Genomic DNA, 19,100 nt, shown 5'->3' with positions numbered 1-19,100 from the left:
GCCTGTGACTAAAAGGCTGCTCATCTCACTGAAGGGTTATTCCAGCGCTGGCTTTCTCCGCCCCCTCAAGCTCCCGCCCTTTCTTCGCTTAACCGCCCTCTGCCTCTTCACTGTCCAATCCCAAGCCAGCGACCCACCCCTCCTCTCTCGCCGAAATCTACTATCTAATTGAAGAGCTGCGATTCCTCACGTGAGAAGTTGATTTGTAGTTTGAACACGTGGCTCATTGAAAAAAAAGGCCGGAATATTAAAGTGTTTTTTTTTCTATTGGTTTTATTTGGAGGCGGTGCCCGCGCTAACGTAGTGTGACATTTTCACAGTCGGCCTGCCAGGGTTTTGGGAGGTGGAGAAGACAAAAAAGTAGTTTTCTCCTCCTCCTTCTCCGGTTTCTTCCCAAGCCCGCCATTCTAGTCTCGGAAAAGGGTTTTTTTTTTATTTACACATCCTGGAATGAAATTAAGGCATTTTATTTTTTATTTCACACACGTTTTCAATCCAACTTGACTGACACCCTGCTCTTTTTTTCAAATCCTGTATATGCGCAACTGCGTTGATTAGGTTTTGTGTTTTTTTGCTTCTCGAGTAAAACCCAGTTGGCTGTGTAACGCGTTCGGCGGCCGTTTGCACACAGAAAAAGATGAACAAGCTGTACGTCGGGAACCTGAGCGAGGCGGTGAGCGCCCAGGACCTGGAGAGCCTCTTCAAGGAGTCCAAAATCCCGTTCACCGGGCAGTTTCTGCTGAAGTCGGGCTACGCCTTCGTGGACTGCCCCGACGAGACCTGGGCGATGAAGGCCATCGACATGCTCTCAGGTGAGTGCCGCGGGGGGCCTCGGAGCGTGGGATGTTGGGGGCATAAGTCAGGTGAACAGGGGTCGTGGATGGGGGCCCTTGGGTGTGCCCGCTGCCGTGACCAGGGAGCCTCGCTGGCTGGTCTCGGAGCTATGCTAGAACATTGGGAGGGAAGTAAAGCTCGCAGGCCGTAGTTGCAGGTATTGACGCAGTGGGTGGGCGAAGGCGATAACGTGGGTTCCGTTCTTAAACAAGTACATAGCGGGGGAGGGGAAGGGGGGTTGCCTTCGGCTCCCCTCACCCCACCTTTCCAAATTAACCGCAACGCCCCCGCTCAGAGAGAGGTTCGCTTCTAGAGCCCTCCTCCCCTGACAGCGGACCTTTGCCCCATGGCGGCGCTTATGCCACACACCCTCTTCTGCCTGAGACAGCATGCGGATCCGTACTTCTTTTCAGTGGTACTACTTTGCACCCCTCCCTGAACGTTCAGTTACTTATTAGCGCAGGGACCAAGTGCTTTCACTTAAGGATAGAGAAAGCGGGGACCATGGGTAGGTAGTTCCCGGGCAGCATGAAAGGAAGTGAGGGCGCTTGTTTCATTTTGTATTCACCCTTCCCCACTGTATGAATGAGTGAACAACAAGGCTCCTTGGGGCATACACTCGAGCGTGCTGCCACTTCCTCTACAGCCAGCGGGGGCGGACTACAAACCTAACACAGCGGGTGTCTGCCCAAGAGGGTTGAAAGCACTGCGCCCTTTGATGCCCAGATCACCCTCCCAGCCTCTGTCAGCGCCAGGCTAACGGGAATCTCTTCATTCAAGTTTATTTATGCTCCTTTCCCAACAATCTATTTCACTGAGCTCAGGTTCCGCGCGTTAGACCTTTAAACAGGGCATAAAGTGCAACATCGTTTGAAGTGCCTCGGTACACTTCAAAGATAACTGGCTGAAAAGTCGAGCGTGTTTACACCATAAACTGTTGTGTGATCGGCTCCAATTACTGCTTATGTGTGCTTTGTAATTATGTGCGCGATGTAGGAATTTGATGTGATGCATTTTTTTTTGCTAAACTTGTATTATGAAGCATAGACTTGTTCTGATCACTTAATGAATCCCAAAAGTTCTTAAGATGTCATTCAGGCACGTCTGCTGTTGACTTTTTAAAAGTTTTATCAAATATCGCATTTTGTTCATCCGTGAGACGGAGATTTTTAGCACCACACTGCTGGGGTTGAGTTGCCACCACTCATTTACCCAGCTCGATGTATCCCTATCACTACAGGCTAACTCCTGTCCACATCAACGCGATGCAATCCTCAACCAAGATGGAAGCTGAATTTAGTATACAGAAGCTCGTATCGTACGCATACTGATCCTCCCCTTGACACCATGTATGGTCATGAGGGGTAGCTACACCAGTAAGCATATATGTGAGGCGACACTCCATTACAGTACATTTCTTTAATAACACAACTTGCTTTCTATACAATTCCTAGCTACAGTGTTTATGTTAAGAGGAAGAACATTATTCAGTGTTTGATAAATTAATGTGTCCCACTAATTTAAAATCTTAACCAATATGACTGCCAGCTTGCAAAGGTCGAGTCGTTTGACATAAACAGTGGGTTTACATTATTTTTGCTTAATTTCGAAACGAATATTTGATATATGATAGACCTTACTTTAATTTTATTTCTGTTTTCAGAACTGCATGTTCACTTAAGGTTAGATCAGAATTCTTTTTCGCAAAATAAAGTTCCCTAATTCAGTATTCGTCAGTGACTGACCTGATGTGTTGAATGGCGTGCAACTATTAAACGTCAGTGAAGTGCATCGCTCCGTTAAAAATGTCTGTACGGTGTTAATGGTTTTGCTTTATAGTCTCGCTAAACAACTCCTGTGTGAAGGGTCGGAGTTAGTAACATGTACCCATTGTTTATGTAAAATATGGAGCTCGGCTTCCAGGCATGGATAACATGCTTTTATTTTATCGATGGGAAATTGTGGGGATTGTTGAGTTTACTAGCAAGGGCAGTTGGTCTAGTCAGTACCGACTCTCCTTGTCCTGATTTTCTTCATTCGCTGGTTTTATTTTTCACACTTGTATTTTTGCCACTTATATATTGAAAACTGTAGTATACTTCCTCATTGTATGTAATAACATATTATAGATAACATTTGCTTAGTTTTTAATCTAGGGTTTGGAGCTCAGGCTGCATTGAACCAGGCCTCTGCAATGTTCAGTGAATGGTAGACAACGAATTGTTGTCTTTTTTTTTTCTTCATGGTATGTATAAAAAAATAAAGGCGTTCATAGTAATAAAACTTTATTTGTTCGATTAGTGAAAATCATTGCACAATTATGTTTAAAACCAACATAAATCTGTGCTGCATGACTTGATATTAAAAACACATACGTTCAACTACTCGACCAATTAATACAATTATTGCACACGAGAAGACCAACGTAAAAAAAAAATTCTTCATCACATAATTTAATTCTGAAAGATGCAAACTTGTTAAATTATGCAGTCTTCTCAAAGAAGCGGTCACCTGATATCTAATTACAAGGTTATTCAATAGCCTCTAAAACTAACAATTTAAATCTAGTTGAATGAATATACTTCCAAATAATCAAAAAAAATCCCAACGCACGCCCTATTAATCGTAGGGCAACCTCATACCAGATTAAGTGGCTAGCTGTCTCCTGTTTTAGGATACACTTAAAAACTAATTTGTATTAGTGTAGATTATAATCCTTAGATTTATCACCATTAAGAGCAATAGAGGGAAGTTCATGTAAAATGGTAAAAAAAAATGAAAAGAATTCTTCTTACAAGGGTGTTTCCATATATTAATGTTGATGATCATCATAAAATTAATCATTGTTCAGAGTCCCCTATACATAGACTTAGGCTAGTGAACTTGCAATAGTTGAAAACAAACCAGAATTGGTGAGCACCAGCTTGATTTGTGTAGAAGATGAGTGTAGTCTGATTATAAACGCACTCTGTGCTTGAGCAAAACGTAGTGACCATTTAGAAAGACCTGGTGTAACCAATACAATCCAGATTGCAGCCTCTTCTCACATTTGTCCAGTGCTTGGTTGCCAGATCCCATGAATTTGACTGAGCGGCAGATTAGTTGGCTATCGATGGCGGGCAGACACAACAGAAGTGCAGAATAAATTGTGCATGTGCTCAACCTTAGAACGCAGGAACAAAGAAGCGTTCTGCACTGATTGATGAGATGGACAAATACAAATGATGTGATTTAGCGAATCTAGACGAAAATCACCTCCTCTGTAGCACTTGTAATTGGACTTTAGACAAGGGAGTCCATATTTCAGGTATGCTACGGAACCAAAAGAAACCTTTAGCCTCATGAACTCAGTTCTAAATGAGTGTTTCAGTTTCATGCCAATATAAGGTTGAAGAGGCGAAAGTGAATAAGAGCAATGGAACTACGTATCTGGTTCATGAATTCCTCAATTTCTTTTTGTGCAAGGTCACTGCAGCTTAGCTATACCCTTGAAATCACTGTATTGTGGATTGCTAGGCCATTTCTCCATTGAGCCCAAATCATGTATAAATAGATGCAGGCCAGCTATTCTAATCAAAACGTATAGTTGTAAGTACTTGCTTAGTTCACTCCAAATTAGGTGTATTAAGGTTCCATCCTCTGAGTTCTTCTCCTAAAAGAATACTTCAGACTATCTACAAGAGTACAGAGGTTCATCAGGTCGAGTTCCAATCTTAGTTGGCAATTGGGAGAGCTCCTGGATGGCCCAAAAACAGCATGACTGGTGGCAGATAAACATTTTCAGTCCAAGATTTAACTTGGCCCCATGGTAAATGCAGGGATCAGTTTGGCTCTAAACAGATCTAAAATTGAAGAGCCAGTTAGGCTGTGCAGGTCATATGATTTCCGAAGGTTAATTGGCAAAAACCTTGCTTGATCATGGCATAGATTTTTATGCATTTATATTTTTTCGCATATAAAAATAAAGTGCAGAATGTATTCTTGTACTCTATTACACATGTATATATTGCTATAGTACTGTTACCTTTCAAACAAATTCTGATGTTTCGAAACGTGGTTTTCTGATGTGTTAACTAGGCTTCAATTTAGATATGAATGCCATCTTTTCTAACGTAGAAGTCACCCATGCCACTCATGTCTTCTACCCCCCACCCAAATCTCCCCACTCTATTTCTGCAGCACACAGTCAAGCCCAGATGTATTTGGTTTATTTTCATTGACCTCGTTTATGCTGCTGTCTGTGAACTTCCTCGGTTCAGCTCAAACTGTAACTCTAGCTCAGTGATATGGAAAGTGCGGGCTTCCTGACCTTTACATGCGGCTCCTGGTTGAACAGCAGCACTAGGCTGCTGTTTAGTTTACCAAGCATTAATATTTACAAATATATCAAACGGCAAGCATTTATTTACAGTCGAACTGCAGAAGGTGTTCCTAAAGTTCTCTTGCAACAGTGTAAACAATCCCTTCAAAATAAAAAAAGTTTTGTATTCGCATGAAGAAGCGTTTCACCTTATTACATCAGATTATATAAATTACTGTGTTTTCAAACATGAATCTAGAAACGTTCATGCCTCCGGTCACCCTGACAACAATGCCAATGGTGAACTAAGAGGCAAGGTAGTTATGTGCCCCCTCTGTCTATCCAGGGTTGCTGTTTTACATGGACAACATTATAGTTTATTAAATCAAACGCACAAAGGTTTTGTTTGACACACATCCTGAAATCATGTATTTCGAGGTCTTCTTGTATGTGAAAATGAAGGAATAGGGAGGTAAATAAAATAAAACAATTGCCTAGGTTTACACAATTTGGTCAAGTGGGAAAGCCGGGCTTGATCCAGGTGCAGTTCAACCCCTAAATGTACATGCGTCACTTCGCCTATTCCCTCATTACACCTACCACGCCCGACCGCCACCCTGCTGGCATCAATGCGGCTCTGGGTGACACCACAGACCAAACCTTTTGGCCCCGTGGAAAATGTTTGTGAGTGCCCATGCTCTAGCTTCTTCTGCTGGTTCATAGTGCCCTATTCATTCATATCACACTGTTCATGTATCTAGTTTTGTTCTAGTGTCTCAGGACGAGATTAGCATAGATGGGTCTGAATAATTCATGTAGTGGGCTAGTACTTGGGTGTTAAGGCAATACGACTATTATTCATGTGCTCTGATTTTCTGATGAAATCATGCATTCGATCGTACCTCGGAGATTTCATTTTCTTTAATTTCATATGCAACAATCGTGTACTAAAAACCCCCCTTGATTTTGGAATGAGCGAGAAGACTTTTTTCCTGATCTATAGGGGATGCTGTCCGTTACTATACTGATTTTGCTGCCTATTTGGGACTTAAAATAATTTCTGATTCTGTTTTTTTTGTGGCCATTTCAATGGAAATGTGCTACCTGTAAATGGCATTGCACAGGAAGCTACTACCGACTGATCCGGTTCTTCCAATTCTCTGAGCCTCGATCCGCGACTCTTCGCGATACAGATCCGCACCCGATTGTGGGCTGCTTAAAATTACCCAATCCTTGACCCAAACGAGGCACACACTCTGCTCAACCTGAAGCCTACGAGGATCCTTCCTCGGCAATAGAGGCTGTTTATCTTTAGGCATGTATCTTATGTCCTGATGATGCTCCCCATGATTTAAAAAGTGGGACCGAAACGCCGTCGACCCTTTTAAACACGTTATACATAAAAATGTTATGTATTGTAAATATGTGAAAGTGTTTTTTTGAAATTTCTGTGTAATTGTAATATTACAGAAACCTGCTGCTTTTGCCTAAAAAGCCCTGTTTTGTTCTTTGCTTTGCTCACTGTACTAATCTGTATGTGCTTGGGTACAGGCTTGTGCCCCACTACGGTGAACTGCTGAAGGAATTATTTTTTCCGTGGATTTTCTAGAAAAGTAAAGATTGAGTCCTCTGTCCGGCTGGACATGTCGAATTGAATATAGAACCGACTGTGGCTATATTTATTCTGCTTGAGTATTCCATATGCATGGGACCACTGTTGTTTTTGAAATATGTTCCCCGAGGTCCTGTGCTGATTTGCTTGGGGTCCCCTTGTTGGTTGTTATATACCTGTAAATAAATGACATTGCGCTACCGCATATGCACAAGCAGAACTTTAAAAATATTTGGCTTACAAAAAAATATTTGGTATGTACATTATCGACCAAAGGTCATGTTAGAATATGATAGATACAGTGTCTTAATGAAAAAAAAAGGATCTTTCTTTAACCCACAGACTTGTTTAATCCTAGCACATTAGATTACATCACTGCTTTGAGAGCATTGATTAAAAGTGAGCGTTTTAAATATGAACTGAAAAACATCCCTGCACCTGCCTTAATGACCATGCTATTAGTGAACTAAGAGGCAAGTCTGGTTATGGATACCCTCTATGTGTGCTAGATTAATAGAGGAAATATTTAGTTATTAAATCACACAAAAGAGATTTTTTGAACAGCAGAAACACTGATTTTGTGTATTTGAAGGTTTTCATATGTTCGAATGAAGAAAAAGGAGGCTCGGTAAAATAAAATATGTGCCTAAGTGCACACAATTTGAAACCAGTTTATGGGTCAAGCGCATTACAATTGGGTTGCGTGGTTTATTGAGGTCACCAGACCTGCAGGCTTGGAAAAAAAAAAATTCGGACTCTTTTGAGGCAATAATCTTGAACACATTTATTCAGTGGGCCTATTTACTAAATTGTTTGTTTCCTGACATTTTTGATGCATTGGGAGATGCCTTAACATGTCATATCATGAAATTGATGTTTAACACAGTCTCCGATCCAGTAAATATGGGCATTTCTTGTTGAGGTAGTCCGAACTCTGTTCAGAGGGCCACGGGGCAAGCTGGAGCTACTGGACCCTTTTTAGGTTGAGGTAATATCCGGTCTGCCGAAGGCAGACCGGAAGTCCGAGATTTAATGTTTCTTATTGGGACTATTTGTCCCGCCTCAGTTTTTGCATGTCTCCCATTGGCTGGCTTCCTAAATGGAGACCAGCCATTGGAGGAGAGAGCCGTCCCTCCGAATAGGCTCCGTCTTTTTCGGATTTGGGGGCGTACGTTTTGCTGTTTGCTGTTGCTGTAGATGAGGCACCCTCATCTACAGACCCCTGGGACCACGCACACAATTCAGCGAAGACATCGCAGACTTCGTCAGCCCGCACGCCCTCCCCTCCGCTGACTACCTCCTCCTCTGGGACCTCAACTTTCACCTGGAGAACAACAACGACCACAACACCGCCACCCTGCTGGACAACCTCGCCAACCTCGGTTTCAAGCAACTGGTAACCACCCCCACCCACTACGCCGGACACGCACTCGACCCAGTCTTCTCATCCAGCAAGGACATCGCCTTCAGTCACACCACCGGACTCCACTGGACGGACCACAGCTGCGTCCACTTCAGCTTCAGAAGGACCACGGTTCACCACCACCAGCAACAGCTTGCACGCAGAAGCTGGAACAAGATCACAGCCGACCAGCTCGCGACGTCCCTGAGCCTGAACCCTCCCACCAGCACAACGAACCCCAGCCAGGCCGCCAACAACCTCACAAAGTGGATCAGCAACTGCGCAGACGACCTCGCCCCTCTGAGGACCCCGCCTAGCAGACCCGGCAGCAAGAAAGCCCCATGGTTCACCGACTAACTCAAGAGCTCAAAGAAGAACTGCAGAGCCCTCGAGAGAGCCTGGCGCAGAGACCCAACACCGGACAACATGACCACCCTCAAGCTCGCCACCCGAAAGCACCACCTACTGATCACGCCACCAAGAAAACCGCATTCAGGGAACGACTGGACAACAACGCACACAACAGCAAGGAACTCTTCAACATCGTTAAAGAGCTCTCCAACCCCAACGCCGGAAACAACGACATCACCCCTTCACAAGACCTCTGCAACTCCCTCGCCTCCTACTTCCACAACAAGATCGCGGACATACACAACAGCTTCAGCACTCAACCGACGCACGCCACGACTGAACCACCGCCCCCCCACCACCACCTTCCGCGCCTGGACCCCGATCAGCACTGAAGACACCATCCGCACGATGAACTCCATCCACTCCGGATCTCCGACCGACCCCTGCCCTCATCACGTCTTCAACAAGGCCGATGCTGTCATCGCACCCCACCTGCGGGACATCAACACCTCCTTCGACACCGCTACCTTCCCGGAGAGCTGGAAGCACGCCGAACTCAGCGCTCTACTGAAGAAACCATCAGCGGACCCGCCGAACTCAAAAACTACTGCCCCATCTCGCTCCTCCCGTTTCCGGCCAAAGTCAACGAAAAGACCGTCAACAAGCAGCTGGCCGCCTTCCTCGAGACGAACGGACCTCTCGCAGTCTGGCTTCTGGTCCAACCACAGCACCGAGACCGCCCTCATCGCTGCCACCGATGACATCCGAGCCCTGCTCGACAACAGAGAAACAGCTGCCCTCATCCTCCTGGACCTCTCCTCGGCATTCGACACGGTCTGCCACCGCACCCTAGTGCAGTGCCTCAACATCGGAATCCAGGAGAAGGAACTGGAGTGGATCATATCCTTCCTCGCCGGAAGGACACTCCCCCCCCCCCCCCGTTCAGATCTGAAGCCACCGAAGTCATCTGCGGCGTCCCTCAAGGCTCCTCGCTCAGCCCAACCCTCTTCAAAGCCTACATGAGCCCTCTCGCAGCCATCGCAGGCCAACACAACCTCAACATAATCTCCTACGCCGACACCCAGCTGATCCTCTCCCTCACCAACGACCCCGCCACCGCCAGAGCCAACCTACACGAAGGGATGACAGACGTAGCCAAGTGGATGATGAACAGCCACCTGAAACTGAACTCTGACAAGACGGAAGTCCTCATCCTGGGATCTTCATCCTCCGCCTGGGACGACTCCTGGTGGCCCCCCGCCCTGGGCAGCGCACCCAAACCGACAGACCACGCACGCAACCTGGGCTTCATCCTGGACTCCTCCCTCTCCATGACCAGACAAGTCAACGCTGTCTCCTCATCGTGCTTCAACATCCTGCGCATGCTATGCAAGATCTTCCAGTGGATCCCCACCGAGACCAGGAAGACCAGGCCCTCGTCGCCATCCGACTGGACTACGGCAATTCCCTCTACGCCGGAACCACCGCCAAACTCCAGAAGAGACTCCAGCGGATCCAGAACGCCTCAGCAAGACTCATCCTCGACATCCCTCGACACAGCCACATCTCCGGCCACCTGAGACCTGCACTGGCTTCCGGTGAACAAGAGAATCACCTTCCGTCTCCTCACTCACGCACACAAAGCCTTACACAACCAAGGCCCAAGATACCTCAACAGCCGCCTCAACTTCTACGCTCCCACACGCCAGCTTCGATCGTCCGGGCACGCCCTCGCCGCCGTCCCCCGCATCCGAAGAGCCACCACAGGAGGAAGGTCCTTCTCCTACCTGGCCGCCATGACTTGGAACTCACTCCTGACCCACCTCCGCCTGACCCAGGACCACCTCGCCTTCAGGAAGCAGCTCAAGACCTGGCTGTTCGAGCAGTAGCGGACCCCCCTCCCCAAGCGCCTTGAGACCCTCCGGGTGAGTAGTGCGCTATATAAATGCCTGATTGATTGTTCGTTCTTTAGACAGTGACGTCTGTCACTCAAAACAGCAAAACCACGCCCCCAATTCCGAAAAAATCAGAAGCTTGCGGCTGCCATTTTGTTTCACCGCAGTGACGGTGAGGATCGAGCCTCTGCCCCCATTTGTGCCGTTTTTAGTGCTCCTGCACCCCTGTTTGAAGTCCGCTCCATCTGCCTCTGCCAGGGGCAGCGTAATGTGCTTTCGGTATCTGCAGCCAAATGTAGGCGCTGTGAAGAGTGGCAGCCATTTCAGGCCGAAGGCGCTGTGAAGATTGGCAGCCATTTCAGGACGACCACCGCTGGAAGAAGTCAAGGTGAGTGCTTGTTGCCTTCTGATTGTGCCGCCTCCTGACCCCCCTCCCGCTGTCCGTGTCTCCTCCTGTGTGGACAACCGAGAGAAACGAGCGTGAACACCTGGTGCGAAGAAATTTGCAGCAATGTCATCTGACACACTTGGCTATATGGCTGCAAGGTCACTGGTCCCGCCGATTGCACGTAAACACACTTAGGAGAATTGGGGGCATCACAAACCACACCACGTTACTAGCAATGAAATAGCAAAGTTCAATTTGGCGCACGGATGACCACCAACCCTTACACTGTACCGAAGGCGCAAACTGAATGAATGCAGTCACAATAAAGTATATAAAATCACAGTGCTCCAAGACAGATTCGGGAGCACAGTTTGGCATTGGACAAACGTTTGCACAAGTTATTGTTAACGACAAGTAATCCGTCACGGTGGAGGCTTATGTGCGAGCTCTGTTGTATTCCCTAAAGATTTAGCTGTGGACCGCATTATAGCAACTCATGACTCATCGTGCAATTAACACTGAAGAAATGCACTTTAGCTGTTGTAACACCCTGCAGGGAAGATTCCAGAATGTATGATGGCAGTACTTTCATCATCACGATAAGCATGAGGAAGGCACTTTAGCACATTGCCTTCGGTTAGATTTGGACCATGCTAATCCCCGATTAACTGCACTTTCAGAGTTTTACTCCATGCTTAATTTGAGCTGGTTGGTGCTCCATACCTTCACTTAATTCTCAACACTAATGGGCAAAGATGAGGGCGCACCACGGGAGCAGGGCTCTGCTACCGGCCAGGGGGGGGCCCTCTGAGGGCGAGGAGTCCTGGGCACAGCGCCGGGCATCCCTCAGAGCAGGACGGGCTCTCCGACGAGGGCTGCTTTCAAGAGCTCATAGTACTTCTGCGCCTCTCGGGAGCCGTGCAGCCCCTCTGTCCCAGGGTGAGCTCTGTCAGGACGTCCCCCTGAAGTTAATAAAAAGGACCCGCGCCGCCGCCATCAGCCCTGTCCGTCTCCTGGAAAGCGCAGCGTTTCCATTGCAAATCCGTTGCCTCCCGTAACAAAATGCTCCAGTGACACAGATTCTTCAAGGCCACCCCGAAGAGACTGCTCCGGGCTTAGCTAAAAACAAACACATCAGGGACAACAAAGAGGTACGCACTGCAGGGTTAATGTATTTGAGGTCAAGTCAGAGGCCACAAATTTCTTTAACTCTTTAAACAATAAGCGTGCCTGTGAGTTAGCACTCACCCACGCAGTGGAACGCGTACTTGAAATGTTTGGCAGCTTTTCTCTCAGTGGAAAACTATTAGAAACTCAATGTCCCAGAATCCCTAGCAGCTGTTCTTTTCGCATCACTCCCAGATTTGCTCAGAGTAACTGTTGCCAGACGAGCACCTCAGAAACTTTCAATGCTATGTAAATACAGGGCAGATATTAGGTAGCAACCCACCTCTTATAGAGGCACCGCGGATACTTTGTTTATGTATCGTTTTAAAGGAAGAATCCACCAGCAAAACGGGGGTGAAGCCAGCTGCCCGGTAAACTACGGGGAACATCCCCACAGAGGGAGCCTAGGAGAGCAGGCCTCGTTCTGTCTTAGCTCCAGCTGTGATGGCTGACTCGTTCTTCAGCGATGTGGTGCTGCGGGTGTCCGTGGAGTCGCAGCAGGTGGCTCCCAGGTTGATGGTGGCTGCCGTGGGAGTGGTGCTCGGAGTCGTCGCGGGGGCCCTGCTCTGCTTCTTCGTGTTCCTGCCCCGCTTAAAAAGGGTAGCGTGCTCCCCAGCTGGGACTGACTTTACAGTTTAATAATCTCCGCATTCTTACCCCTCTCAGAATTGCTTGCATTTGACAGATTGTATGCCAGTGGAAACCACATAGTAGATGGTGTCATTAATGTTTATGCGCTCTTGTATCTTATTTTATTCCTCTTTGTTAGTAGGAGCCACTCTTCTAGATTGCTTTATTACAGTGCATATTTATAGATTTGATAATCTGTGCACATAATTTTAGTTGATTTTAATTTAGCAATACAAAGATTGACAAAACATTCAGGGGAAACAAATCAAACTTTGTCAACAGATGAAAATTCGGGAGTGCAGCATAGCGCTCCTTGAATTGCAGTTCATAGACTTTGAAACAACTGAGTAGTAATAACAGTAAAATAGCTCCCACCTTGAACCATATCTTAAATAGCACCAAGGGACACTGCCCATACTCCCTAGAACAGGTTCCTATACCCTTTCGTCGTCCTTCCTTTCACTTATCCATCCACACATCGGTTCTCACTTTCACCCTTTATTCATCCACATTTGCATGCTTCCTTCATTGTCCATCCACTCGTCGGTATATGCATGCATCCATTTATCTTTTTAGCCATTGCTCCAGTCACTAGCCCATCACCTATCCTTCCACCAATCCTCAATTCACTCTGCTACTCATTGCTCCATCCATTACTCCAATTGGTTCATTCTAAAGTCCATCCATCCTTCCACCCTTCACCATTTCTTCCTTCTTTGTTTCGAAGTTTCCTTCCTTCTTTCACTCTTCCTTTCCCCTTCTATTCTTGTCTTTCTTTCTGCCCATCTTACTTTTTCCTCCTGTGTAGATAGCTTTTTTTTGTAGGTGGCTCTATGTGTATAAATGCAATAGGTCATGCATATGCGAGCGATTAAGCTATTGGCATTGTAAATGACAATGCTATTTATTTATGATAAAGTTATAAGCAATGCCAATAGCTCTACCTTTAATAATGCCGAGACCATTGCATTGCAAATGCTTGTTACTACTATTATCCTATAGCATGCCTTACTATGGACCCATAGCATCTGGACCAAATACCCCTTCAGCACATGACTTTCAGTGGTGTCCTGGGTCAAGCAGCCCAAGGCTTCTAATGGGGGGGGGGGGGAGGAGGGGGGGAAGCACAAGGGAGTAAAAAACATTCTCTCACAAATCAAAATATGTTCCGCAGCAGTAATTATTGTCCTGTCGTCAACATCTTTATTCAGTTGACCAGGTCCTCCATAAAAGAACACACATATTATAACTTACATATATCACTCATCTAAGATGTGTTATTAAAACTCAATTTACAATAAAACAGACACCAGTTGTATTAAAACAGTCAGTCTGGTCTCAATCTCCTGGAGATGAAGGCGAGTTGTAAAAAGCTAACCACTGCAAATAAATGTTCATTAAACAATCATCTGCAAATGCACTAGGCCATGCGTTGATAAAATTCAGGGCTTTCAATATTGGTACTAAACTGCTTTCTGGGCTTGCTAAAATACTTGCAGAACATGACAAAATGTATGGTGTCCTGCAGAGACCTATTGCCTCATGGGCCCAACCACTAGGTGAAGCCAAGAGGTGGTGTAATTGGTTAGAGTGGAACCTGCCCAGTAAGATTGTATATTGCCTGACGGATACCTGGAGTAGGTGGTGTTCCATACCCTGACCGGTCTTTAGCCCCTTCCACGCTCATGACGAGCTGGGCTCGTCCTGGTGTAGCCTCCTCGCACGCTGATGACGAGCCCAGCTCGTCATGTAACATGGGTTTTTTAAAATCTCAGCATACGGCCATAATTACAATAGCGCCCATGAGGTTAGTAGTATGAATGAATGAATCAAATCTTTATTCGAATTTTTGCAAATTCATAAAAGCAATACAAAATACAATCCCAATTAATAAAATGACCATGATTACAGATATATTTAAAAACAACACATTACAAGATACAAATCGATTAGCAGCAACAGTTCATACATTTTCTAAGGGTGCTCCATTGTTTTCCGTACATGAGTAATAACACTTTAAAAAAGTGCAGAATATCAGTTCTTCATTGTTCAAAGTTAATAACATCAAATTGGATTCCTCCAAAGAAAGTGGTCTGTGCTTCTTAAAATACGGTGCTAGGAACCATTTAAAATATTTTTGATAAAATTTGCAAAAAAAAGAAGTGTAGGTCGTTTTGCAAGCTCATATCATCACATGGACACAATTTATTTCCAGATCCTAAGAAAGAGTAACCTAATGGGAAACATAATAAAAATCTAACAGTGCCTGCCCTTAAACGAAAAAGTAAAGATCCTTCCCAGTTTGTCATTGGCAACGTGAGGTATAATGGGATTGGTTGTATGTACAGATCTTTGTTCACATAAACTTGGATTGTTGGTTTAGATGATTCCTTCGCCAATCTATCTTCACTTTAAAGTGCATACAGTGCAGACTTTAGATTATTTTTGTCTTTGAGCTCAATCTTGCTAGGATCAAGGAAGAGGTGTCCTTTACCTACACTACTCAATTTTTTCAAAACTCCAGAAAGCCAGGGGATTGACATCCCCGTTTTCGCAGTTAAGGCAGTCTCTTATAATGTCATGGGTTAAGCTGGCCAGGTTATTCCTCCAGATAGCAAGCCAAAACATTGCCGGTCTAGATGCGATAAAGTCTGATATATAGTGCAGGTTCAATTCGCAGTGACAAATCTATTCTGAGGAACAAATGGGTGCTCCGAGGATTTTTCTGCAGAAGCGGTTTTCCTCGGTCTGGATACTCAGTGTTTTGCCCAGACCCCAGATCTCTGCCCCGTAAGTTGCTACTGGCACGCATTGTAATTAAAACATTTTTTAAATTGCCTTCGTGGCACCTACTTTCTTAGGCCGTGGAAGGCTAAGAATAGAATTAATGGATTTTGAGAACTTGCTCGTGGCGTGGACCAAATGTCCACGCCACGAGCCGCTCGCAGCAAAAACCATTCCCTAGGTAGGGAAAAATGTTAGTGGAGTAGAGTTTATCAGATCCCACCGAAATAATACTTAGTTGTCTCTTCCCCGGGCCACAGGACATGATAAAAGATTTTTTAAAATTTACTTTAAGATCAAGGTTTTCCATGTATTGGGCAAAATCTTTTACCAGACTGCGTAAAGCATTCGGAGTGAGGCCCATGAGCACTGCATCATCTGCATAAAGCAGAGTCGGTAGCAACCCCCCCCTTATTTTTGGGACATCTGTAGTTGCCAATTTTAGAGATTTGTTTAGTCCGTTAATTTAGATGATAAATAACAGGGGTGCTAAAACACACCCCTGCCTGACTCCTCTTTATACCTTTATGGGCTCTGACCCTTCCCCCGCCATCCCGATCCTTCCTTGTGCCCTTGTGCCCTTCTGTCAGTGTGCAAGTATGCAAGAAAATGTAAAAGTGGTTCGTCTAAACCATATTCCAGGAGGATGGACCAGAATTTAGACCTATTTACTAGGTCAAATGCGGACGATAAGTCCATGAACGCTAGGTAGATAGGTACAGACCGAGCAATGGTATATTTACCAATTACTAAATTTAGATTTAGACACTGCTCGGTTGTTCCAACCCCGCTTCTGAACCCCATTTGGCAGGAGTCTAAGATCCCTGTTTAATCTACCCACTCATTTATTCTATTGTATAGTACTCTCCCCCAGAATTTTAAGTGTATTGTCCAGGAGCGAGATGGGTCTGTAATTTGTTGGGTCTGTTCTTTCTCCTTTTTTTTATATATGGGCACTATTATACTTGTGGACCATGTGTCAGGTATTGGCACTAAAGGTAGGCTATTAAAGACATTTTTCAAGATGGGTGCCCAAAGTTCAGGTTTCCATTTGATAATGTCTATTGGGAGGCCATCTGGCCCAGGGGCTTTATTGCCAAGGCTTTGTTTAATGCCCGGGATGACCTCTCCTAGGGTGATCTCTAAGGAGCGTAAATCGCCCGGTGCAAAGTTATTACTGACATTTGGGGGTGTTGCGTACACTTTGGAAAAATGATCTTCCCACTGACGGCTGGAGATGGTACAGCTTATTACTGACATTTGCATTCCCATGTTACACATATTTTTTACTGCAGCCCAAAAGATCGTGCCTTTTTTCCCTGATGCAGAGTCTGATAGCTCCTCCCAGCTATCTGACAAGATGATTGCTTTACGTTCCCCTATTGCAGATTTGTACCTCTTTCTTGCCTCCCTAACCTCAATTTGGCATCTGGGCTTAGCATTCAGTGCCTTACGCAGAGCCCTATTTGCAGCTGAACAGTTATTGTCGAATCACTTAGGGTCCGTATTTATTTTCCGGTTAGGAACAGTTAAGAGTGTTTTTAGAACTGTGCACAGATTAGTAAAATCTGAGATTACCCTTTGATGATTCCCATCAGATAGTGTGCACAAGTCTATTAGATTTTGGTGTTTAGTTGTGACCTGGTTAATTATGCTACCACTATCCACCCCCTCCATTTCAATCTTAAGTTGTTTGTGGCGGGGGTTATGTCTCTGGCCCCCACAGTGCTAGTAAACACTGGCGAGGACCCAAGTCTAATGTTAGCAACCAAGGCATCATGATCCCCAAATGCGGTCTCAATAACCTTGGCCACTGTAAGGTTGTCAATGAGCTCAGGTGACATAAAAATATAATCTACAGTTGAGGAATGATCTATGCCTCTAAATGTTGGAGCATAGTTATTAATAGGGGTAGGGCTTACATCCATGACATTAGTTAGCATGTGTTCACGGATGAGCAAGTCCAGTTCTTGGCCCCTTTTTGCTGCACGGTCACTTAGGGTATTTATCCCTGGTAGTTCCAAATTAGAAATTTTAGCATGGAAGTCCCCAGCTAGGATAATCCTTTGGCCCATACTTTTGTCTGGGGGCTCAGTGATGTCAGACAAAATTTTGAAAAGTTCAGTCAAATTTTTGTTTGGGATTGAATAAAAATCATTATTATAAAAGTTAATCGCGTAAAAGGGGGTCTTTCTTTTATATTCGATCTGAATGTTTGGGCTTTTAGTGGGTATTACCTTAATACTACCACCTGCAGTTATCCTGATACCAATTAATAGACCACCCACGGGTCTGCCAAAATCAGGTTTAACTGCAATTATACTATTGCAGTGAAAACCCTCTATATGCAGGTTGGTGGTAGCCCATGTTTTCTGAAACATAATTCTATCTTTATCGGAAAGAATCTTTAACCAATCTGGATCGGATAGTCTCGATTCCAGTCCTGCAACGTTCCAACTAAGGATTGCAAGGTCAGATTTGGTTGATATATTAGGGCACGCGTTTCCAATACTCAACAGTTGTGGTCCCCTCAGTTAAGGATCTTGTTTCATGTAGTGAACTATCAACGCCCTCGCCACTACTTCTAATTGATGCTATAGTCTCCTGTCTGTTGTTTGTCCGTGTAGGTGAGGGGAATCCCTCTATGGGGGAAACTATTCCGTTTGCTTCCCTTGCAATCGGATTGAGCAGCTGGTGGCTATTAGACATCTGAATGTTTCTACGATCAGGCTTTCTAAAGCCTTCCTGGTCTTTATGGGGATTGATGGTTGCTGTCAGTCAACCATCTCTAAACAGCTGTATCTGTTTGCGGTCGGAACTCCTATAAAATTGTCCATAAAACCTGCATCTCTTCCCATGTTCCATCCCCAATTTCCCCATTCTTCACCCTAGTCTCGGTAACCCAATTTACTCCAGTTCCTGTCATGGCCTGGCCAAGTGCGACTCCTAGGGGGATAGAACAAGGAGGGTCGTTTAGTTTCTGTGTTTGTAACAACCTTGTGTGTTCCAGGAGCATATATAATCTACAGTACGAGGGTCCTCAAAATTGATTATGACAGTCACCCTGGGTAGTTTTACGCTCTTTTCCTATCCAGGGGACTCTACGCTCTGTTAGAATCCTGCTTGAGCAGTGTGGGGGTAAGGGGCTGTTGGCATTAAGCCAATATTGTACTTTGCTTTTTAAAGACCAACTGGTTTCAACAATCTGGTCTGCCACCTCTGGAACCCCAATCATAACTACTACTAGAGGACTTGCTTCTTTCTGGAGGAAGATTAACTGTACGTCTATGCTCTTTTTCTCCCCTCTTCTGGTCCTTATCGAGGGGCATTGGGGTTGTGTTAGGTTGGCTATCTGTTTGTTTAGTGGGTACAGGAGGTGCAGAATCGTTTGGCGGTATAACTAAAGTTTTGTTAGCTTGGGCTACTGGTGTCTTTGTTACATTTGTATTCAACCTTTGTGCCGTCGTCTTCTTAACCGCTGGGTCTACAGTGTTATTTCTGGATTTTATCCCACCAGGTAAGGTAGCCCCGGGGTTAGATGTATTCTGGGTATTCTTAGGAGTGTTTTTGGAAGAGACACTCAGACCAGCCAGTTGTTTTTCTATGTTTAAGAGTCTAGTCTCTATTGGGGAAAGATAGGTTTTAAAGAGCTCCCCAATTTTTACTAACAAATTGCTAGTTGCTTCACAACGATTGCATGTGTCCCCCTTCCCGTGGCCAGGATCTCTACACTTCCT

General features: G+C 45.3%; 1 protein-coding gene across 1 annotated transcript in view; it reads left to right on the top strand.

The window, feature by feature from the left end:
• The first annotated feature begins 279 nt into the window (after positions 1-279).
• The window catches only part of IGF2BP3 (insulin like growth factor 2 mRNA binding protein 3), a 1,069,372-nt gene continuing 1,050,551 nt past the window's right edge, over positions 280-19,100 (top strand). The window contains exon 1 of the mRNA XM_086941758.1: positions 280-812. Within this exon, the coding sequence (XP_086797884.1) occupies positions 638-812 (175 nt within the window). The 5' untranslated portion in view covers positions 280-637. The remainder of the gene's footprint in view (positions 813-19,100) is intronic.

This window comes from Lissotriton vulgaris, chromosome 10 (genome assembly GCF_964263255.1).
Source record: "Lissotriton vulgaris chromosome 10, aLisVul1.2, whole genome shotgun sequence".
Classification (NCBI taxonomy): Eukaryota; Metazoa; Chordata; class Amphibia; order Caudata; family Salamandridae; genus Lissotriton; species Lissotriton vulgaris.
The sequence above is the reverse complement of the archived record's forward strand: the minus strand, read 5'-3'. Positions and strand labels throughout refer to the sequence as shown.